This window comes from Dermacentor andersoni, chromosome 3 (genome assembly GCF_023375885.2).
Source record: "Dermacentor andersoni chromosome 3, qqDerAnde1_hic_scaffold, whole genome shotgun sequence".
NCBI classification, from domain to species: domain Eukaryota; kingdom Metazoa; phylum Arthropoda; class Arachnida; order Ixodida; family Ixodidae; genus Dermacentor; species Dermacentor andersoni.
This window is the reverse complement of record NC_092816.1, coordinates 106,979,007-106,997,246: the sequence shown is the minus strand read 5'-3', so window position 1 is coordinate 106,997,246 and position 18,240 is coordinate 106,979,007. Positions and strand designations below refer to the sequence as shown.

The 18,240-nt window shown below is 47.4% G+C and overlaps 1 protein-coding gene across 1 annotated transcript in view; it reads left to right on the top strand.

Annotated features, from left to right (window-relative positions):
- The window catches only part of LOC126539964 (uncharacterized), a 322,216-nt gene extending 305,134 nt beyond the window's left edge, over positions 1–17,082 (top strand). Inside the window, exons 7-9 of the mRNA XM_050186796.3 lie at positions 2,674–2,779; positions 5,773–5,828; positions 16,244–17,082. Of these exons, the coding sequence (XP_050042753.1) occupies positions 2,674–2,779; positions 5,773–5,828; positions 16,244–16,474 (393 nt within the window). The 3' untranslated portion in view covers positions 16,475–17,082. The remainder of the gene's footprint in view (positions 1–2,673; positions 2,780–5,772; positions 5,829–16,243) is intronic.
- The last annotated feature ends 1,158 nt before the right edge of the window (positions 17,083–18,240 follow it).

Here is an 18,240-nt window from a genome sequence, read left to right as displayed (position 1 = left end):
AGGTCGGCCTCAGGTCCAGACGGCATCTCAAACAGACTGCTAAGGAACCTGGATGATATATCAATTGAACTGCTAACGAAAGAGGTCAACAAGACTTGGGAGAACAGTTAATTGTCTGTCTGTCTGTCTGTCTGTCTGTCTGTCTGTCTGTCTGTCTGTCTGTCTGTCTGTCTGTCTGTCTGTCTGTCTGTCTGTCTGTCTGTCTGTCTGTCTGTCTGTCTGTCTGTTTGTTTGTTTGTTTGTTTGTTTGTTTGTTTGTTTGTTTGTTTGTTTGTTTGTTTGTTTGTTTGTTTGTTTGTTTGTTTGTTTGTTTGTTTGTTTGTTTGACATTTGGGGCAACAGAATGATGTTTTCTCGTATATTGAAATTACAATGCGACATTGTCATGCCTGTGGGTCGTGTGTGAGTGGAACCTTACGAATTTTCTGACGCGTTTTACTGTGAGAAATTCGATTAGTTCAGTAACGCCTGTGCGCCACGCGCAGGGTCTGCATGGTTGTGGTTTGGCGTGATCTCTTTTCTGACGGACAACGCCGCCGATGGCGGACGCCGGATCTAATGCGACACAGGGGGCGGTTTGCACCAACATTTAATAGCGATAACAATAACTAATTTAAGAACGCGTTCATGCGCGGACTAGGCGTTGTCTATGGAACAGTTACGAACGCGTTCTTATATTCGTTATTATTTTCGTTATTAGATGTTCGTGCAAACCGCCCCCGGGTCCTTAACAGCGTGGAGTCGGACAGACACTTCTTTCAAAACGTGTCATGTATACAATACTTCGTACTTTGTATATGTTGTCGTCCTGGTGGAATTGTACCGCTCAGTGTTCCTATCGTCTGTTGATGAAATAAACTTTTCCTAAACGCACACCACCACCACCACAACGCCATCGCGTTAAAGCCGCCGGCTTCTTGGCCAGTGTGCCATAGCGGGCATGCGCGCTTCTTTGGCAAGCGATAAAGATAGATTTGCACGGTGCACAAAATCCCGCGGACGAGCATGACGTGATTGACCAGCAACGAACCGCGTCGCCGGTGGCTTATCTGCTGCGTCCTTGCGTGCGCGGCGTGATCGAGTGGCCCTGAGCCACGTGATGTTCGTCCGCGGAGTTCGGTCCGTCGTGTGAATCCAGCTTAAGAAGAGGGATTCGCTGCGCATCTCTCATCATGCTGTGGCGCGCTTAGGCAACATCAAGCACGTCGTGTCCTTTGATTGAAACGTTTTCGTGCTGACTCAATGAGCCTTTTATCTGTAAAGTCCACCATGGTGACTAGAGAGCACGTTCTTCATTCAAATCTACAGCGCGCCTCTTGTCGTAATGCACAATCTATCGCTTACGGAGACATCAGCTCAAGGTTGCTATATCTGACGGGATTTTTAGAGACTGGCATACAGAGCTTCTGTATATGCAACTTTTCTCCGCCGCTTACAAGCTAGTCATTTGGCATATATATATATATATATATATATATATATATATATATATATATATATATATATATATATATATATATATTTCGGTTTAGTGGGGCTCTCACGTTCGGGGCTCTGCCCTGCCACTCAAGATATTAGGCACAAGGTGCTTAATATACTCATTGGATAGCGTACATGAAATGCATATTAGCTGCACCAGACAGGGTTGCATACATTTATTTGGATTCCCGCTTCATTCTTTACCGCATATGCCTTGCGACAAATCCCTCGATTAAAAAAATGAAACTGCCCTTAATAATTATTGCCTTCGCCGAGCCAAGAAGCCGCGACCCCTAGGTTCGCGAGCAGACCGCATGGTTAGTTACAGGGAGGTCACGACTCATTACAGATTGGGAAGGGCCCGGTATCCCCCCGCGCACCCAACACTTACTAAGCAGCAAGCGGTGGCCCGGCGCCTCCTTCAAACAAATACATATCTGAACCCGGTGGCTTAGAGCCATTACTACCTAGGCAGGTATTCCGACAAGTGTAAGTTATGTACGGCACAGGCGGACCTGCCACACATTCTATAGGCTTGCGCTCAGGTGACACGACAGGGCCGCATAATAACTTATGATGAGCAGTGGGACTATGCTGCTCAGCTCAGCCCCGGGTGACCAACTCTGGGCCGTCCAGCTTGCTGAAGACGCCGCCAGGGCCCAAGGGCTGTGCTGGCCGCCGTTTAGGTTTGGACTCGTGCCCCTAAACTGCTCTCTCTCTCTCTGCTTTAAAATGGCGAATGAGGAAAAAGAAAAGAATTGATTAAATTTGCATACAAAGTAAATGAGAGTAGACAAGATAATTTGTTTGCATAAAGAGTATATATCTATAGGCTGGCCTGAGACCAGGTTCCTCCGATCTGCCACTGTACTCGGAGGGAAGGGGAAGTGGAGCGAAAATAAGAAAGCACCTGTAGAAGAGTTAGCTAACGTTACTTCCATGCACTGGTGGGTGCACTTACAAATAAGAATAGCATCATCTAAACGCACATTGGATACTCTCAAGTAAAGTATAACATCTCACGTATATATCTGTCAATGGCGCCCGTAGAGTAGCACGTACAAGGTCAGGACGTGGCAGCAATGCGCGTACGATGCAGGGCAGCACACTTTCGCTTCAGTGTGCACTGCAGTAAATCTTTTGAACCAAAATGTTGAAGGAGCGAATGAATCGGCGAATTCCTTTTCGTTGCAGCCCTCTGGCTGGGAGGTCTCCCTCACCGATCCGATGAACAGCGGTGGAGCCTTCACGCAGTACGTGCGCATGCTGTACCTGTCAGTCTCGTCGGCCACGCTGTGCGGTACGTACTGCTACCGGTGTTGCTGCGGTACGTACTGCAACCGGTGTTGCTGCGGTACGTACTGCTACCGGCGTTGCTGCGCCGGAATACACTGGCGGGTTTGCTTGCGACACCTACTGAGGTCGTCGTCTCACTTCTTTTCAGCTTTAGTGTAAAGATAAAAGAAAAAAATAGAAATGTATGTCTGAAGGCCCGTTCGCCGCTATATACACGTCGTTTGCACTAGACGTAATGCGCGTGACTGCTAAGGTTAGAACAAAACACGCAACTGATTTCGCAACTACTTCACTGATTGTTGCCGAGCTAGTTAGTTCGTACTTCGTGCTGTTTAAAAGACGCGAAAGCGTGTGAAGAAACGACCGGACAGGTCAGAGACACTATACGTTTGCTTTAAATTGTTATGCCAGCGAGTATCTCGTTGTGGGTTATCGGTGCGGGCAGTTGCAGTTCACAAAGGACGACACACTTCTTCGAAAGCATGCGCACGCTCTCCTTAACTGTGTTTGTGTCATTTGTTCATTATCACTATGCGCCAGGGGAGGTCGAACCGTTCGTCTGCTGACCACGACTTGACTGGTTCGATAATTTGCTGCTGAAGCCACGTCTCGACTCGTGCATCAGTGTTGCGTTGCGGACGTTGCGTATTCCGAGAAAGTGGGCTAACGGGTGTTGGCAGCTGCTTTTGTATACGAGGAGTCGCTTACGTAGGCGTGGATGCTTACGTTGCAGTGAGAAAGGAACCTGCAATAACACGCATGTAAAGAGTTGACGCAACGTGTCCGCCCACTTTTCTTTGTTCATACTGCAAAGCCATTATGAGGGCGTGTTACGTATGCACTGATGTCGTAACGAACGCCGATGCGATGGATTGTTATGTTTCGAGACGCTTCCCCTGCATGACGGTCGTTTTGATAAAGAAACTATACATAACGCTTGCGACCGCAGCGCTCTCTCTCCTGTCCGAATGCAAGGGTTCGCGTGTGCGAGCGTAACGCAAACGCTCTGGCTTCCGCCGCGAAACAATGAGCCGCACGTGTAAGCATTCCGGCTCCGGTGTCTTCTGCCAGCACCCGTGTATGACAATAGCGGTTAAAAGACATAATAAGGTTCCAGGTGGCTGTAGTGTCTGCCCGTGTGTTGAAACCCGAAGCGCCAAGGTCTCTTCCTGTCTAGCGCGAGGACAATCGGTACGTCCAGGGTCGCGCGGGCTTATTCAGGCAGCGCTATCGCACTCGTGCACACCGCGTGCACAGACAGGCACGTGTATGTCTCCGCACAGTCCACGCAGCCGCCTCTACCTGACAGCCGCACATTCGCTAATGAAAACGGCGCGGCGCGTTGGATTGGCTTCCTGTCAGGCAAACGCTGATGCGGGGATGCTTCGGGGTCCTCCGGGGCTTTGCGTATCCCGCGCGCGCTTATTGCATTCGCTGGTCGTTTCACTTTTTGTTTCCAGCCTGCAAAACACGAGGCTGTTCGGAGAAAGCGGATCACGTCAAAGCTCCTCATAACGGCCGTCCTTCGAGTGAGCTCTTCCGCTTTTGAGTATAGGCGCGCAAGCTTGCGCTGGCGAAGCGCACTATTTGCAATGTCCAGACACAAGAAAACGAGAGATGAGAACGGCGCATAGGGGCACCTGGCGATGCAGTGGATCCCGACAAGAAACCAATTACGATTAATTACGCAAGCGGGCATTCCCTTCGCGGATGGCGCGGCTAACGAGCAGCGGCATGCCGGCGAGCGCATCCTTCCCCTGCAGCCATGCGAAGACATTCCTCCCGTCGCGCGACCTCAAAGGCGGAGACTTTTCGTAAATCTCGGGTGTCGCTGACGCCTGAACGTCACGAATTGTCTGCACTAACCGAGCATGCCACGGGCCAGGTAATTCCGCGTTGAAGTATTCTATATTTGGCCTACAACTATACGAAACGGTAATTGGTTCATCAGGGAAACCTTCATTTGCATGGGTCTCAAAGCCTCGCTTAGGGCGCGTGCTTTGATAAGCGATATGGCTTTACCGATGCAAGCGTAGGGTATTGTTCGAAGGGAGCGGCCTAAAGATTGCGAAAAGAGGGGGGGGGGGGAATCTTCTTGTAAGTTAGGTGTTTCTATTCTTTATTGCTTTTATACTGTGCGGACCCTCGACTTTCACGCGTCCCCTGATGATGTTTTCCCCGCATCGCTCTCGTGTCTCCTGTAATGCGGCTTCTCCGCGTAGATGAGCGTCTGCGGCGGGCGGTGTGGTTGCATGTTAGTATGAGAGATAGCAGGAGTGTTGCGCTGCTAACGCTACCTAACGGTGGGGTTATACACGGGCGCGGAAGGTAGTAGCTTGTTTACGCCGACACGCTTCCTGACGCCATCCCGATAAAGGCTTAAGAGCGGGGCACCGGGATTGACGAACTCTGTGGTTCGAACGCGACACCTTTCGCGTGACTTTACGCGAACGATTAGGCACCGGAGTTCAGCATGGGTCCGAACGTATTCGCTCGCTATTCTGTTGCAGTGAGTCGAACTTCCTCGATTCGTCAGCGCCCGTGGGCATGTAATATTGCATGGTAGTGATTCAAGATGGTAGGCAGCGCGAATACTTAGACGTAGAGCATCGCACGCGTAATGCCAAGATGTGGGATTGTTCCCCACCTGCGGCAAGTTGTTTTTTCAACCACTTTCATTTCGATTAATTTATCATTTCTTTATTTAAATTAATAAGTACAAGTAATTTCGCCTGTGTTGTCCTTGGTGTCTTTGTTTGTTGGCTTGTCATGATAGCTCGTAGTCAAGCGTTTCAAAAGACTCCGGTATAAATCAGGCATTGCATCACACCTACAATGTCTCAGGCACATTTTGGGCAGTGGCAAAACACATCCCTAGGACTTCCGAAGTGTGTGACGACTTCTTTAAATATATCTTCGCTGTTATTCATGTGCGAGTTGTTCGTGTATTTAAAGTGTCTCCCTTTTTTTTTCATTTCTTGGCGATTCTTTGTTTAGGAGCGGCCAACATCCAGCCAGTGGCGTGGTACGCGACGCTGTCTGTCTGCGTCCAGGTGAGTGTGCTCGTGAAGTTGTCTTTCCATCTAGACCTCAGAACGCGGATGGCGCAAATCGATGTGTGCGAGGTGGGGCGTTCTTACCTAAAAAAACCTCTTAAATGCTGAACCACTCAGTGAGGCGCTCATAAAGCTCACAAAAGGATCGTAGACTAATATTTAACCTTTATATGTGCGGCGAAGGTGATCTTGATTATTCTCGTGATTATATTATTGATCTGATTACCTTGATTAGTCAAGCTGGTACCGGTTTCCTTAAAAGTTTGGTCTTGGCCGTGAATATTATTGGCTTTCTAAGCCGCCATGACTTTTCTCTTTAATAGTCAAGCTAGTACTAGGTTGAATAAAGGTAAATGACATCTAGCAAAATCTAATCTCCTCGTTTGACCGAACAAATGAACAAGCAAAAAATTCCTGGTACACCTAAGCACTTATGAGCTTTAAATGCGGAAGCATCAATGTCCAATTCAACGCCGCTGAGTGGTCCTTCGAGCTATGGATTCTTCGCCGGCAAGCAGGTGCGTTTTGATTTGGCCTTACCGAGGCGCAGTTACAACGCAGGCGGGGAACTTGGGCGTGCAAGGAAAGCACTGATGACGCGGGCGTCCGAGGGCGGGAACAGTGGGGGCGTGACGTCATGGCGATGCCCTCTCCCCTCACGCGGCACCTGGCGCGCTATTGCCCCGGCAGGTGTTACCTCTCGCCCGCTGTGCTCCGTCGAGGCGCGCTCGTGCCATGGTGTCGCAGCCAATAAGAACTCCATCGAGGCGCGGTCATGACGTGGTGTCGCAGCCAATGATAATTTAGGTGCTGCTACAGACGCAGGACGCCGCCGGATTTTTCGCTCAATGAAGCATTTCACACTTTCGCATCAAGGCACAATTATGCAGCCTTGCATAAGCACAAACGAATTTCTGCCAGAAATTTCTTAATGAGACTAGCGCCATTTCCCCTCAAAACACTTCTACCGTGCGAAATCTCCAGGAATGAGCTCAAAGCTTCTAACTCTACAAGGTTTAAGTTTCACTTAATTCTTTGCAAAGTACGGATCCCATTTATGTAATGTTTCAACCCGATTACACAGAATAGCTCACTAGCGGTGTCACTTTGAGTCACTGAAACTTCTTGGGTGAGCAATTGTACAATTTTTTTCATAATATTGAATAACGCGTTTATTTAACCCCACATTTGCATTATTTTCCAATCATCGCCTGACTCTTCCCCCTTTGTTTGTTTGTGATACGACTGAAGTCCTCAAAATTTTGCACAGGGCGGTATGTGTTTTAATTTCACCATGACGGCGACTTAACTTGGAAGCACTTATACAAAAATTATGGGGAAAAAATTATAGTGACGTTTCACTTCTTGAATGCGGGTTACGCACATGCGTATGGCTGCTGTTGCGGAGTTTCTAAGCCATGCCGTCTTGCCTGACACACCCACGTTGTCGCATGTTTTCTGGGAGTTTTCCGGACACGCATATCCCGCGCCTTTTGCTGGTCTTGTTCAACTCGTGCCCAGCGCTTTCTGACGACTTCGAGGTCGGTAGACCCGCGCTCGGCCTGCCGCCGCTTGCGTAACTGCTCCGTTCTCGCTCGGCGCTCGATCGCCCCATACGAACCCGGTACATCCATAGCGCAAACACAGTCCGTAGCAATTGCCGCAGGAGGTGAACCCAGCGCGCCTCCGCCAACCCTCCCCCTCCGCCTAGTGCTCCTCTCTACCTTCCCCGGGGCGCTTTCTTCCTCGCCACCCGCAGTCGCCCTCCTCCTCCGCTGCTCGATTCCCACTCCCAGCTCGGCGGCCTCCCTCTTAATCTCTCCGATTTCACAGACGGGGCATGTAAGCTTGCGCGTAAAAATTCTTGCGCTCAGGGCTACGCAGGAGCTGGAGTAGCGCTGTTAAATTAGCCTGTGCATGACAGAAGAAGTTACGTAGCTGGAATTCATAACGCTTCGAACGTTCTTGCGGCTTCTTACATCAGCCTTCTTTAAGTTCATTTTCTAATCAAACTTCTTTGGACTACAGCGAATATTGATACTCGCAACTGCGTGATTATTTATCAGTTCATAAAGGATTCCCCTCTTTTCTTTTTTAGCATAAATGGCAAACGATACTTAAGGACTTTTATAACACAGTATTTGGTAACAAGCAGGCATTGTAGAATCATCGTTTATTTAATACACCGAGAAACCGCAGACCTAGCCTAGTGGTTGTAATATTCTGCATCAGAAATCGTACAGTGGCGCTCACGTATACTTGCATTAAGTTGCCCTTTAATTAAAGCATGTCGAATGCCATGAAGGGGTCACACGTAAGAAGCTAGGGGCGCCCTTCTCAGCCTACTGTTTAACTTTTGGAGATAAATAGCTGCCCGTTATTAAGTTCAAAGTGTGCGACGTCGATCCAACTAGTTCATATAACCCAAGGAAGAGGCAAAAACACACATACATAAGAAAATTAATAACTAGACACCGCCTATATAGCAGGTGCCTTGTGTCCTTCCTCGCTTAGCACATGTATTTTTTTTTGTCACGTTTCACGCCTTCCATGATATTTATTAATAATATATTGAAACAGTCCTCTCACGAAATAAATTAGTTTAGAAGATTATATTCTCAGTTCAGATTAACTTTTCAGTTCATTTGCTGCAGTGCAGACAGACAACAGTGCCAAACTACATACCCCGCTCTCACACACAAAAAAAGAATGAAATATTAAATTACAAATGCGTTTTCGACTAAACCTATGGTCAAGTCACGCAAGAACCTAGGCACTTTCTAACATATCTCTTTTGGTTAAACTTTAGGTGACAAATTTCTCTCTGGCAATATTTGCGCGAAACTACAGGGGCGAATTAATTGCCGCCTTCTCTTGCTGTACTTGCTGTGTGGAAACAGGGCGTTCTTGATCCGCCTAACCTAGCCTAACCTAACGCCTCCGAGACCATTCGCGACAGCGCAGTATTTACTCGCCAGTGTTAGCTTCCATCTCACCTTTCTGAAAACCCCAGCTCTGTAACCTTGAAGCTTGCGCTAGGACGGCTCGACGGCTCACGCGCTAACATCAAGTACCAGGAGCGCAGAACGAATTCGTTAAACTTGTAGTTGCTTCGTGGGTAAGCGCTCATGAAAAAAAGAAAGTTGTTCCTCGTTGTATCGTAGAACTATGAATAGCGCTACTGCGTATGAGTAGGCTCGGCCAGACTTAACATGGTACCGGAGGCGCGCACTGGGAGGGACAGCACTCATAAATAACGAATGAACAGCATTGTTCTCTTTTTTCTCTCCTACATTTTTCCCGAGTGATGTTGATTACGTGTACTCAGTGCTTACTTATAATCTGCAATTGAAATATTCAGTCTGTGTATACAAGCTAGAAAAGAAACTATCGCACCTCCGGTGGCGGCATAATGTTTTTCTTTTCTTTTTTTTCATCTTGCTTCTTTGACTGCAGCCTAAACTAACGAAATAAGAAAAATGACGTCTTTCTACGAGTGGAAACACCTTAACTCCCCCTCTTTCTCGCACGCAAAAGATGGCTAAACCATGGAATATCTGTACACATTTGTCTCTAAGGATAATTGTAAGAATTGATGACGATAAAGTTGTTGGGACCACAACTTGTTCACTGTGTAGGACGGCCACCTGTCGTGCGAGTGGCGCGCATTCTCTCAACATATATTTCATTTATTTGTATTTATGTATGATTCTGATAATGGTGCATATTCTATGCCGCCTGCCGACAATTTATGAACTTAAGGGCCTCTCTGCGTTTTACAAATTATTGTCTTTAAAGGGACTGCATATTATCCGCACGAAATTATTATTATTTGCGCTGAAAGCGCATATATATATAATACAAGGAAAAGTTCCGTAGGTCCGGTGCCTAGGTAGTTGAAGAAACGGAGCACACTCTATATATATATACATATATATATATATATATATATATATATATATATATATATATATATATATATATATATATATATATATATCCCGTTATAGACTGTCTAAATATACCTTTGACATCAGATTATTTAGCTGGCTACCTCCAGTGGTGACTCTTGACCTTTCCGACAGTCACCCCACACTCTTTTGACCCTTCTTCCGCTGGTTCTGCACCCGGCTTTCGCGCAAGACCGAGAACGACAGTTTCACGCATGAGCCGCCGTGCGTCATCGCACCGTTGCCCGTTTACCGTGCACATCGCTTCTCGTGCCGCGAAGCAACTCGGCCGACGTAGGCCTCTCTCTCTCTCTCTCTCTCTCTCTCTCTCTCTCTCTCTCTCTCTCTCTCTCTCTCTCTCTATCTAGCTATCTATCTATCTATCTATCTATCTATCTATCTATCTATCTATCTATCTATCTCTCTCTCTCTCTCTCTCTCTCTCTCTCTCTCTCTCTCTCTCTCTCTCTCTCTCTCTCTCTCTCTCTCTCTCTCTCTTTCTGACTGGCTTAAACGAACCAATTCAGGTCGGACGGTGGCGCGGGCAGTGTGGCGAAAAAGGACGGGGGCCCATCTCAGCGCAGCAGACCTGCACGCTTGGCGTGACCTCCGGCCGCAGTGCCTAACGAGGGAAAGGCAAACCGTGCTGGCTGCTTTGAATACGTGCCGTCGGTTGCCCGGCTGCCAGCCACGAAAGGATTTCCGCGTTCTTTTATTATAGTATTGTCTATCGGTTACCGCGTAAGCCTTCGCTCTTCTTTTACTACTTCCTGTCGGTGGAGGGTGGCGGACTTGGGCGAAGCAAGAGTGAGGGATAAACTTTGTTGCGTACCTCAAGAGGCTTCGGCTAACGCGTTCGTGCGTTCGGGCGTGTTCTGCCGCTCTTCTCGCAGAACCGGCAAGAGCAGGTGACGCCGTGGTTGAAGCAGGCGCTGTGCGAGCGAGAGGCGCTATTAGTGTGTAGTAGTTTCGCGTTGGAAAGTTCGTAGAAACTTCTGGTGTTCTAGCTTATTTGGTTAATACGCTTCTTCTTCAAAACCTGCAGGAGTCCGATAAGACTGAATGGAACGTACGAACGTAGCGAAAGCGAAAATCAAAAAGAGAAAATCAATCGCGTTTGTAACGAACGGCGCTTCTAGCATCCAAATCAAGTTGTTGCTGCTGCTGTGTAGAGCCCGCGTCGCGAGCAGGCGGTGGCTTTTCCGCCGTCTTCCTCGTCGATTGAATGGAATGGACGCCTCACTCCGACGTTCAGTGCGCTCTTCCGTCTCCGTCTGTTAAGTCTCTCCATTCATCTGTCTACTACTCCATTCAGCAGCTTCCAGGCAACTTTCTCTTAGATGTCAGCGGTGTTCGTTCTCTCTTTTTTTTTCCCCGGCGAACTCCTAAGCTTGCCGGCGAGCTCTCTCTCTCTCTATCTCTCTTTTTTAAGGGGTTCAATTGGGAGTAGTTTGTCAAGACGTACGCTTCGCTCTTGGAGAATGCATGTTCATAACATAATAATAACATAATAATAACCGAAACGGTTGTTGGAATGAGCCCATAACAGCTTACGTTATAAACTGGTAAATGAAACTCCGTAGCGGACGTCAACTGGACCCCTGCGCCATGCCTACTCGTAATGAGATGAAACGCCTCCTAAGGCAATGTCTCCCAACCGCGCGTTCATTTAGAAATATGTTTTATGCATATTCAAAACGACTGCAGAGTGGTTGCAGTTGCATTTTACCTCAACAAATTTTAGTTGATTGTTCCAGCTTTGTATCGTCGCCTTATTAATTGCCTTGCACATGCGTAGCGTCGACAGCTGGATTTCACCATTCACTCATGCACACTCTGGCCCTGCTCTCGACTGTGTTGTCGAATAACGTACGTCATCCCGAGCATGATTCCTGGGCTCGAACACTCGTACAAGAGTTGCGTTTATAGGCGACGTATAGACGCACGACCTCAGGGTGCCTACCGTCAGGTGAAACCTGTAAACCCTGGAATTTTAAGGAAGCGTTTCACTTCTGGAAAATTAGAGGGCAAACAGATAACTTCAACACCAATGGTTTGAGTCGGGGAAATTGATGCCTACACTGGGTTACGGCGAAGCTGGCGGTGTATCGGAGGAAACCGAAATTTTCAACTTCAATTACGCAAGTAACGGTGCGTTTTGCCGTGCTTGTGAGCGTGAGCCTGTGCAGCTGTTTCGAATCTCATTGAACACGTGATTCAGTTGAATGTGATAGCGCTCCCCACCTGATTTATACCAATAAGTGGTAGCAGAATTGCTGAATATTTGTGAGCTGTCAAAGTAACATGTTAAGCTATGAACCGCCATTTGCTCTTGCGCCTGAACCTCCAGTGTCAGTAAATGCTACGGAATTTTTATTTTTAAAGAACACTCAGAGAAAACCTAATAAAAAGAGAATTTAAAAGGGCCAACATACACCGTAGACCTGCATTTTAGGGACCCGCAGCGCACTCTGCACGCACATGAGCACCGTGCACGCCTCTGTTTAAATCTGGCTGCCCGTTTAGGTTGGTGCGGAATTCAGCTTCTCGTGAAGGTTACCTTCCGGAAATGCCTGCAGGCAGGTATAGTGTAGCCCGTTCTCTTAAATGTAACCGAGAAGGGAGTCGTCGGGAAACACCGCGCGAGTAGAGAACGCGTGTTTTTGAAGATGTCTATCTTTTCGTGCAAATGTCTATAGAGTTGGAATGTTGTTTAATCAAGCTTTCGATACAGAGAGACAGGGCTTTCCATTTCCATAACCATTTTCACTTACGAAACCTTCGCTGCTAAGAAATAAAGGCGCAATCTTGATCGATGCTTTCTGGGCGTTAGGACCAACAGCTGGGTGAGGCCTTGAAGTGACCTCTTCCTGCACCACAGGATGAAGGGACCTAGATTATTGTTTTATTACCCCACCATAACCTATCCTAATCCACTTTAATCCACCTTGCTCTAGTTTGTACGAACCTTAATCCTGCTGTCTCTTATTTCTACCAACCTTAATCCACTTTAATCCACCTTAATCCAATTTTGGGCGTGCGCCATGGCGTCCGTCCCACGCTGCGGCTGTTCACCGTGGTATTTCTCAGTGCGAGCCACAGTAGGTCCAGCGTCGGGAACGTGACGTCATCACTTGGTCACGTGGGTTTTCTTGCCATCCAATGTTAACGTCGGACGCTCGCGGGATTTTCCGCTTCATGGGGCATATAAGACTTTTGCCTCAAACTAGGGGGAAAGGCGAAGAGAAATATATTGTGACGCGGTTAAAAGAAAAATATGCATAGAATATCCCAGCCCGTGCCACTAAGTACGAGTTAGAAGTAATGTCCTCCTCGCGTATAATGAGTAGTTTCTGGGACATTTGATGTATGATGAATAACTAATCCCAGTAGACGATCCGCTGCGGTTCTGGCAAGCTCGATTCACCAAAATTAAATTGCTTGTGTTCCAAGGCCTTACAAGGGGGATCTTGAGCCACGCTCTATATGCAAAGCTTCCTCGGCGAATTCTGAGCTGCCATGCCTTCGGTCCGAATAGACATAATTGGAACTTTCGCGGAAACTTCCAGAGATATGCAGGATAGTTGTTGCACGTGTGTAGGACAAGTTTCTTGGTAAAAACTTAAATTATCACGGCGCGCAAATTATTTCTTCTGCAGTACAGCGCGAACTCTGTAGCCTTGAAACGGTTGGATTTTTTTTTTCTCGTATCAGGTTGATCCAAGTTCTTGTTTGCATTTTTTTAACGCTTCCCTTCTGTTCCGGGCACCCAGTATCACCGCCGCACAACTAAAACTGGTAAGTATAGCAAAACTCTAGAGGCCTACCCGAAGAAAGCCCAGCACATAAGCCCGGCACATCACTAAACATGCGCTGCGAAAAAAAGATAGAAAATAAAATAAACTTAATCGAACGCAAGCAAAGGTTCAGGGCCAAGCAGCTGACCCTTCTTCGATCGGTGCTCCCGCCGTGCTTCACCGGACTTGAATCTAAGCGAGCGGCGACAGCGTGGGAGCACTCTTCAAACAACCTTCCGTCCGACCTCTCCGATTCAGCACTGTACGCCTTTCTGCTCCGACAGCACTTTCTTGGCCAACCAACAACCCCCAAATAGGCTGGTATAGTTCTTCACTCAGTCCGAAGACCTCAGTCGGTCCCGGCACTAGGGTCGACAGCGTTGGAGTGGGCGAGTTGAGAGGCTACAACCGGGTCCTTACTGATCTATTCCTCAACATCGGTCGATGGCTATGTCTCTCTCGATATGCGTGCGCGGTTTCGTCATTGCCTCTACCCGAATCGTACAGCCCATTGAACGCGCGCGCGTAATGTCGATGCGGAGAAGCCCATCGTCCGATAGGAAATTGCGCAACAGGGCGAAGCGCCACGCGAGAGCGCGGTCGTTGGCATCGAGGAGATTTCCTGCGAAAGATTGCTGGGGGTAACTCTGACGTTATCAGTCGTTCAGCTGCCGTGTGAATGAAGGGTATTTCGGGGACTTGTCTAATCTTCGTGCTTGTGGCTTCAAGCTTTCTTGTTTGGGTTATATATTGCGCGTTTTCTACGCTAAATTCCTAGTCATTTCTCTTTCTAAACGCGCGAGGAGGAACTAGGAGTTCCCGCGCACATGCATAAACAAAGCGAATTGTGGCACTTACGACGCAGCGTATCTTTTGTTGAAAGTAGCGCACTGGCAACGCCCACTGGAGTCGTGGACTATAGGGACCCACCTTTCCCGTCCCCTCGTCTTTCCTATTAATTATATGAAGTTTTTCAGTCAAACCACTTCATTTGCAAAGTAAAAAGGCTGTGCGAAGCCGGGGCAAACGAATTTTAGGCATGTAGCTGCCGTAGACACTAACGCCGCATTTTCCCTCTATAGTGAATTTTGCTTTAAACTCTGTGGAGGCGTGGGTAGCCGTGAGGCTTCGTTCTTCGCACTCTGAATAATAAAATAAGTGTACCAGAGGCCAGTCGCGCGACAGTGTCGCAAGGAAAGACACGCCAGTGTCGGTTCGTCAACCCCTCCTTCCCCTCTCTCTTCGCCCCGTGCCTTGTCGTTTGCGCGGTCGTGCCCGCGTGCGCCGCGTGTCTCTAGTCGTCCTCCTCGCCGCCATGTGTCTCTGCCGTTCTCCTCTATTGCACTGTCGTCGCCGCTGTCGCTCTAATGTGGGCAGACAACTGCGTTAATGGCCGTCGCGTGCCATCACTTGGCTCACGTTCTTTGTTTCTTGCCGTACCGTACCGTACCGTTTTTTTTTTTTTTCTTTGTCGCTCATTATCGATCCGAAGGAGCTTCGGGCTAGCGTTCTCTAGGCTGCGCCCGATTATTGGGAGGAGGCGGAGAGAAGAGAGAGAGAGAAAGGACAGAGAAGGGACTGCACGCAGCACGGAATCGGTCGCGTAAGCATTTCGGCTAAATCCCTTTCGGGCTCGCAAGCGACGGCGCAGCCATGCGTACAGTATGGTATTCGCTGAAAACGGGGCATAGGGCACGTGCGTTCCTCTTGTCAGCGGGGCGTTCTTCTTCTCAGCACTGGTGGCGCGGTAATCGCTATTTGCCCGGGGACTAGGTAATCGCGCCTTGCCAAGTAAACATGAGCGTAGGAAACTTCTGTCTTTTATTTATGTCAGAAAGGGCTTAAGAGCCGCGTTGTAGTTGGACGAGGCAGTGATCCGTAATTTCAGATGGAGGGTCTATAGCCCAACTATGTCGATTATATCAGTTCCCAGTAAGTACAACACACCGTTAAACTAATGTTGAGCGAGAGAGAGAGATAGTAAATGAGACGTAGAAGGCAGAGAGGCTAATCCGAGTTACTGTTTGGTTAGCTAGCTACCGAGCACTATGGCGAGGGGGGGGGGGGGGGTCACCTTGAAGTAACGCTTCCTCTTAAAAGAACACTAAATAGATACAGAAAGTCACATTATACCCATAAAGCACCCTGTGAAAAAGTATCTTTTCGTCAATTTCGCGGTTATAGGTTGACTACCAGAAGAGAAAATTAAGGCTAAATTTCCTTTCTCGAACTACGAGCCGAAGCATCAGTGCATGAGCATCATTACGACGTCACAGATTTCAAAGCACATTTTGTCATATTTGGCCTGTTGCGTGTTAGAAGTTTTTTTTGTCCAGACTTTGGCTCCTTTAAAGTAAACATGAAACTCATTAACCATTAAAAAGAAATTCACTAGGCCACACGAGAGGCCGTCAAAATCCATGACGTCACTGCGAGTTGGAGCGGGAAGGCGATGTCGTTGATCGTCTTTTGTTTTCTATTTTCTTTTTTTGTATTAGCGCTAGTTATTTCTACCGTTACTTCTTCACCGCGTACGCACACGTCTGAATTGCGTACTTTAAAGTATTTTGCTTCGCGCAGCCTTGAGCAAACAGTGCCAACGTGATGTGCAAGAGTGCAGACGACGGCCCCGTGCGCCCCGCGTGTGTTTTTTGCGTCTGCGCAGAGCCTGGTGAACTTCGTGTACTTCGCGTCCATCCTGGCCCAGACGATCGGCTGCAGCTCGTCGGCCGAGACCGTGTTCCAGCGCCGCGAGCGCATACAAACCATCTCGCGGCGCCTGAGCGCTCGCTCGTCGGGCTTCACCGCTGGACGGCACGGCGCTGCCAGCACGCCCACTCGCAGGCGCCACTCAACCCAGCTGCCTGCGGTGGGCTTCGCCTCGCTGCCAACGTAGCCAACGACGCGCGCGCTTTGAGGAGAAGCGCACTTTACTCAAGCAGCGCCGTGGAGGAGCAGTTGTCTGCGTGCACGGTGCAGGCGTAGGTGCCATGAGCGCAGCGTTTCTTTTTTTTTCTTTTTTTCCTTTCTTGTTGTTTCAAGTCTAATCGGACATCTGCGTTTACGCTCAGGGTAAAACACAGGGTAAGGTCGAAGCGACAGAGAAATATTGTCTGCTCTCAGTTCCATTCATACACTCTATACGCTTCGTACATTCAAAACAGGACAATATATTATAAAAGGTGCGTATTTTCGTATTTTTGTAGGTGAGCGGTATGATGATGTTATCGAAATTTGCAACAATATGCTGCACTTTAATTCAGCGCTAGGGGTCATTTTATACATGTTGTAACATGGCACCTGGCACCGCAAATGCATAAATTTGGCTCGATTCTGTGATACTAGCTGCGACTGATGTAAAGTTTACGCTTCGCATTGCACTTTTTTCGCAACATATACGACCCTAAATATTTAAAGCTAGGATTGCCAACTACTTGTAAGAAGGTAAAAAATGTGCACCTTCATTTTGTGAAAGCTGCATGAAATAAAGTGGAAATAGTGTCATTACGTGCATCTGTAAAATTGTGCGAAATGTGCACGTGTTACCTTGTTTCGTGTGCATTTTCTCTCTGCTCGACCTGTCAGCAACCATCAGGTAACAGTGAACGAAAGATTTTTGAAGTTTTTTATTTAATACTATTTATATGAACCCGAAGGAAATGTATTTGTATTTGTTTATTTTACCATTATGTGGGCAATAGCGTATATATTGTCGATGTAGTTAGATATCTTTTTTTTAGCGTTCGCTACTGAACGCACGAAGATGAAGCTCGCGCTACGCCACCTAGCGGCGCCGCCACGAAGTTCAGCGCGTGCGTCGTGTCTGCATCTAACCATTAAGAGGTAGCTTTAGCTCGGCTGCTCCTATCTAAATGCATGTAACAGGAGAATTCGTTTCTATCGGCAACCACTATACCAAATTTGACGAGCTTTGTTGCATTTAAAAGGAAGCCTTAAAATCTAGTGACTGTTGGTTTCGAATTTTTGAGTTAGGTCATCAATCTTTTATTAAAAATCGGCAAAAATCGAAAATTTTCAGAAAACGAAGTTATCAAGCTTACAACTCTGTAACTCGGCAATGAAAATGATATCGCAATTCCGTGAATTGTATCTCATATTATATCTAAAGGGGACAAAATTGATATGTCACTCATGAAGATAAAAAAATTTAGTAATATGGAAATACAGATATTGCAGAACCCTTATACACGACGTAACAAATTCACGTAAGATATAATATGACATATTCAATGTGCCCGCTTTTAACGATGTAATGGGTGCCGTTTACAGAACCGCGATATCTGTTCTTGATGCAGAGCTATTAATTTGTAAACTTCTTGCTTCTATTATTTGCAAGCTTGCGAATTTTGGAATATCTTTTTAACAAAATTCAGGTCCTAAATAAAAAATTCCGCTTCCGACAGTCGCTGAAATTTAACATTCTCTCTCAAATGCAACAAATTTCATTAAAATCACGGGTTAAATCAGAAAAACGATTTTGCGTTTTACACGTATTTGAATAGGCCGCGTCGGAGTGGGGCCCAAGCTAAAGCTTCCTCTTAAAAGAAAGCTTTAGCTCGAGCCCAACTATGCACATGAAGCATGGTCTATAAGGCGAATTCAATCACCTGCTTATGGGTTTCCATATAAACTTAATTTATG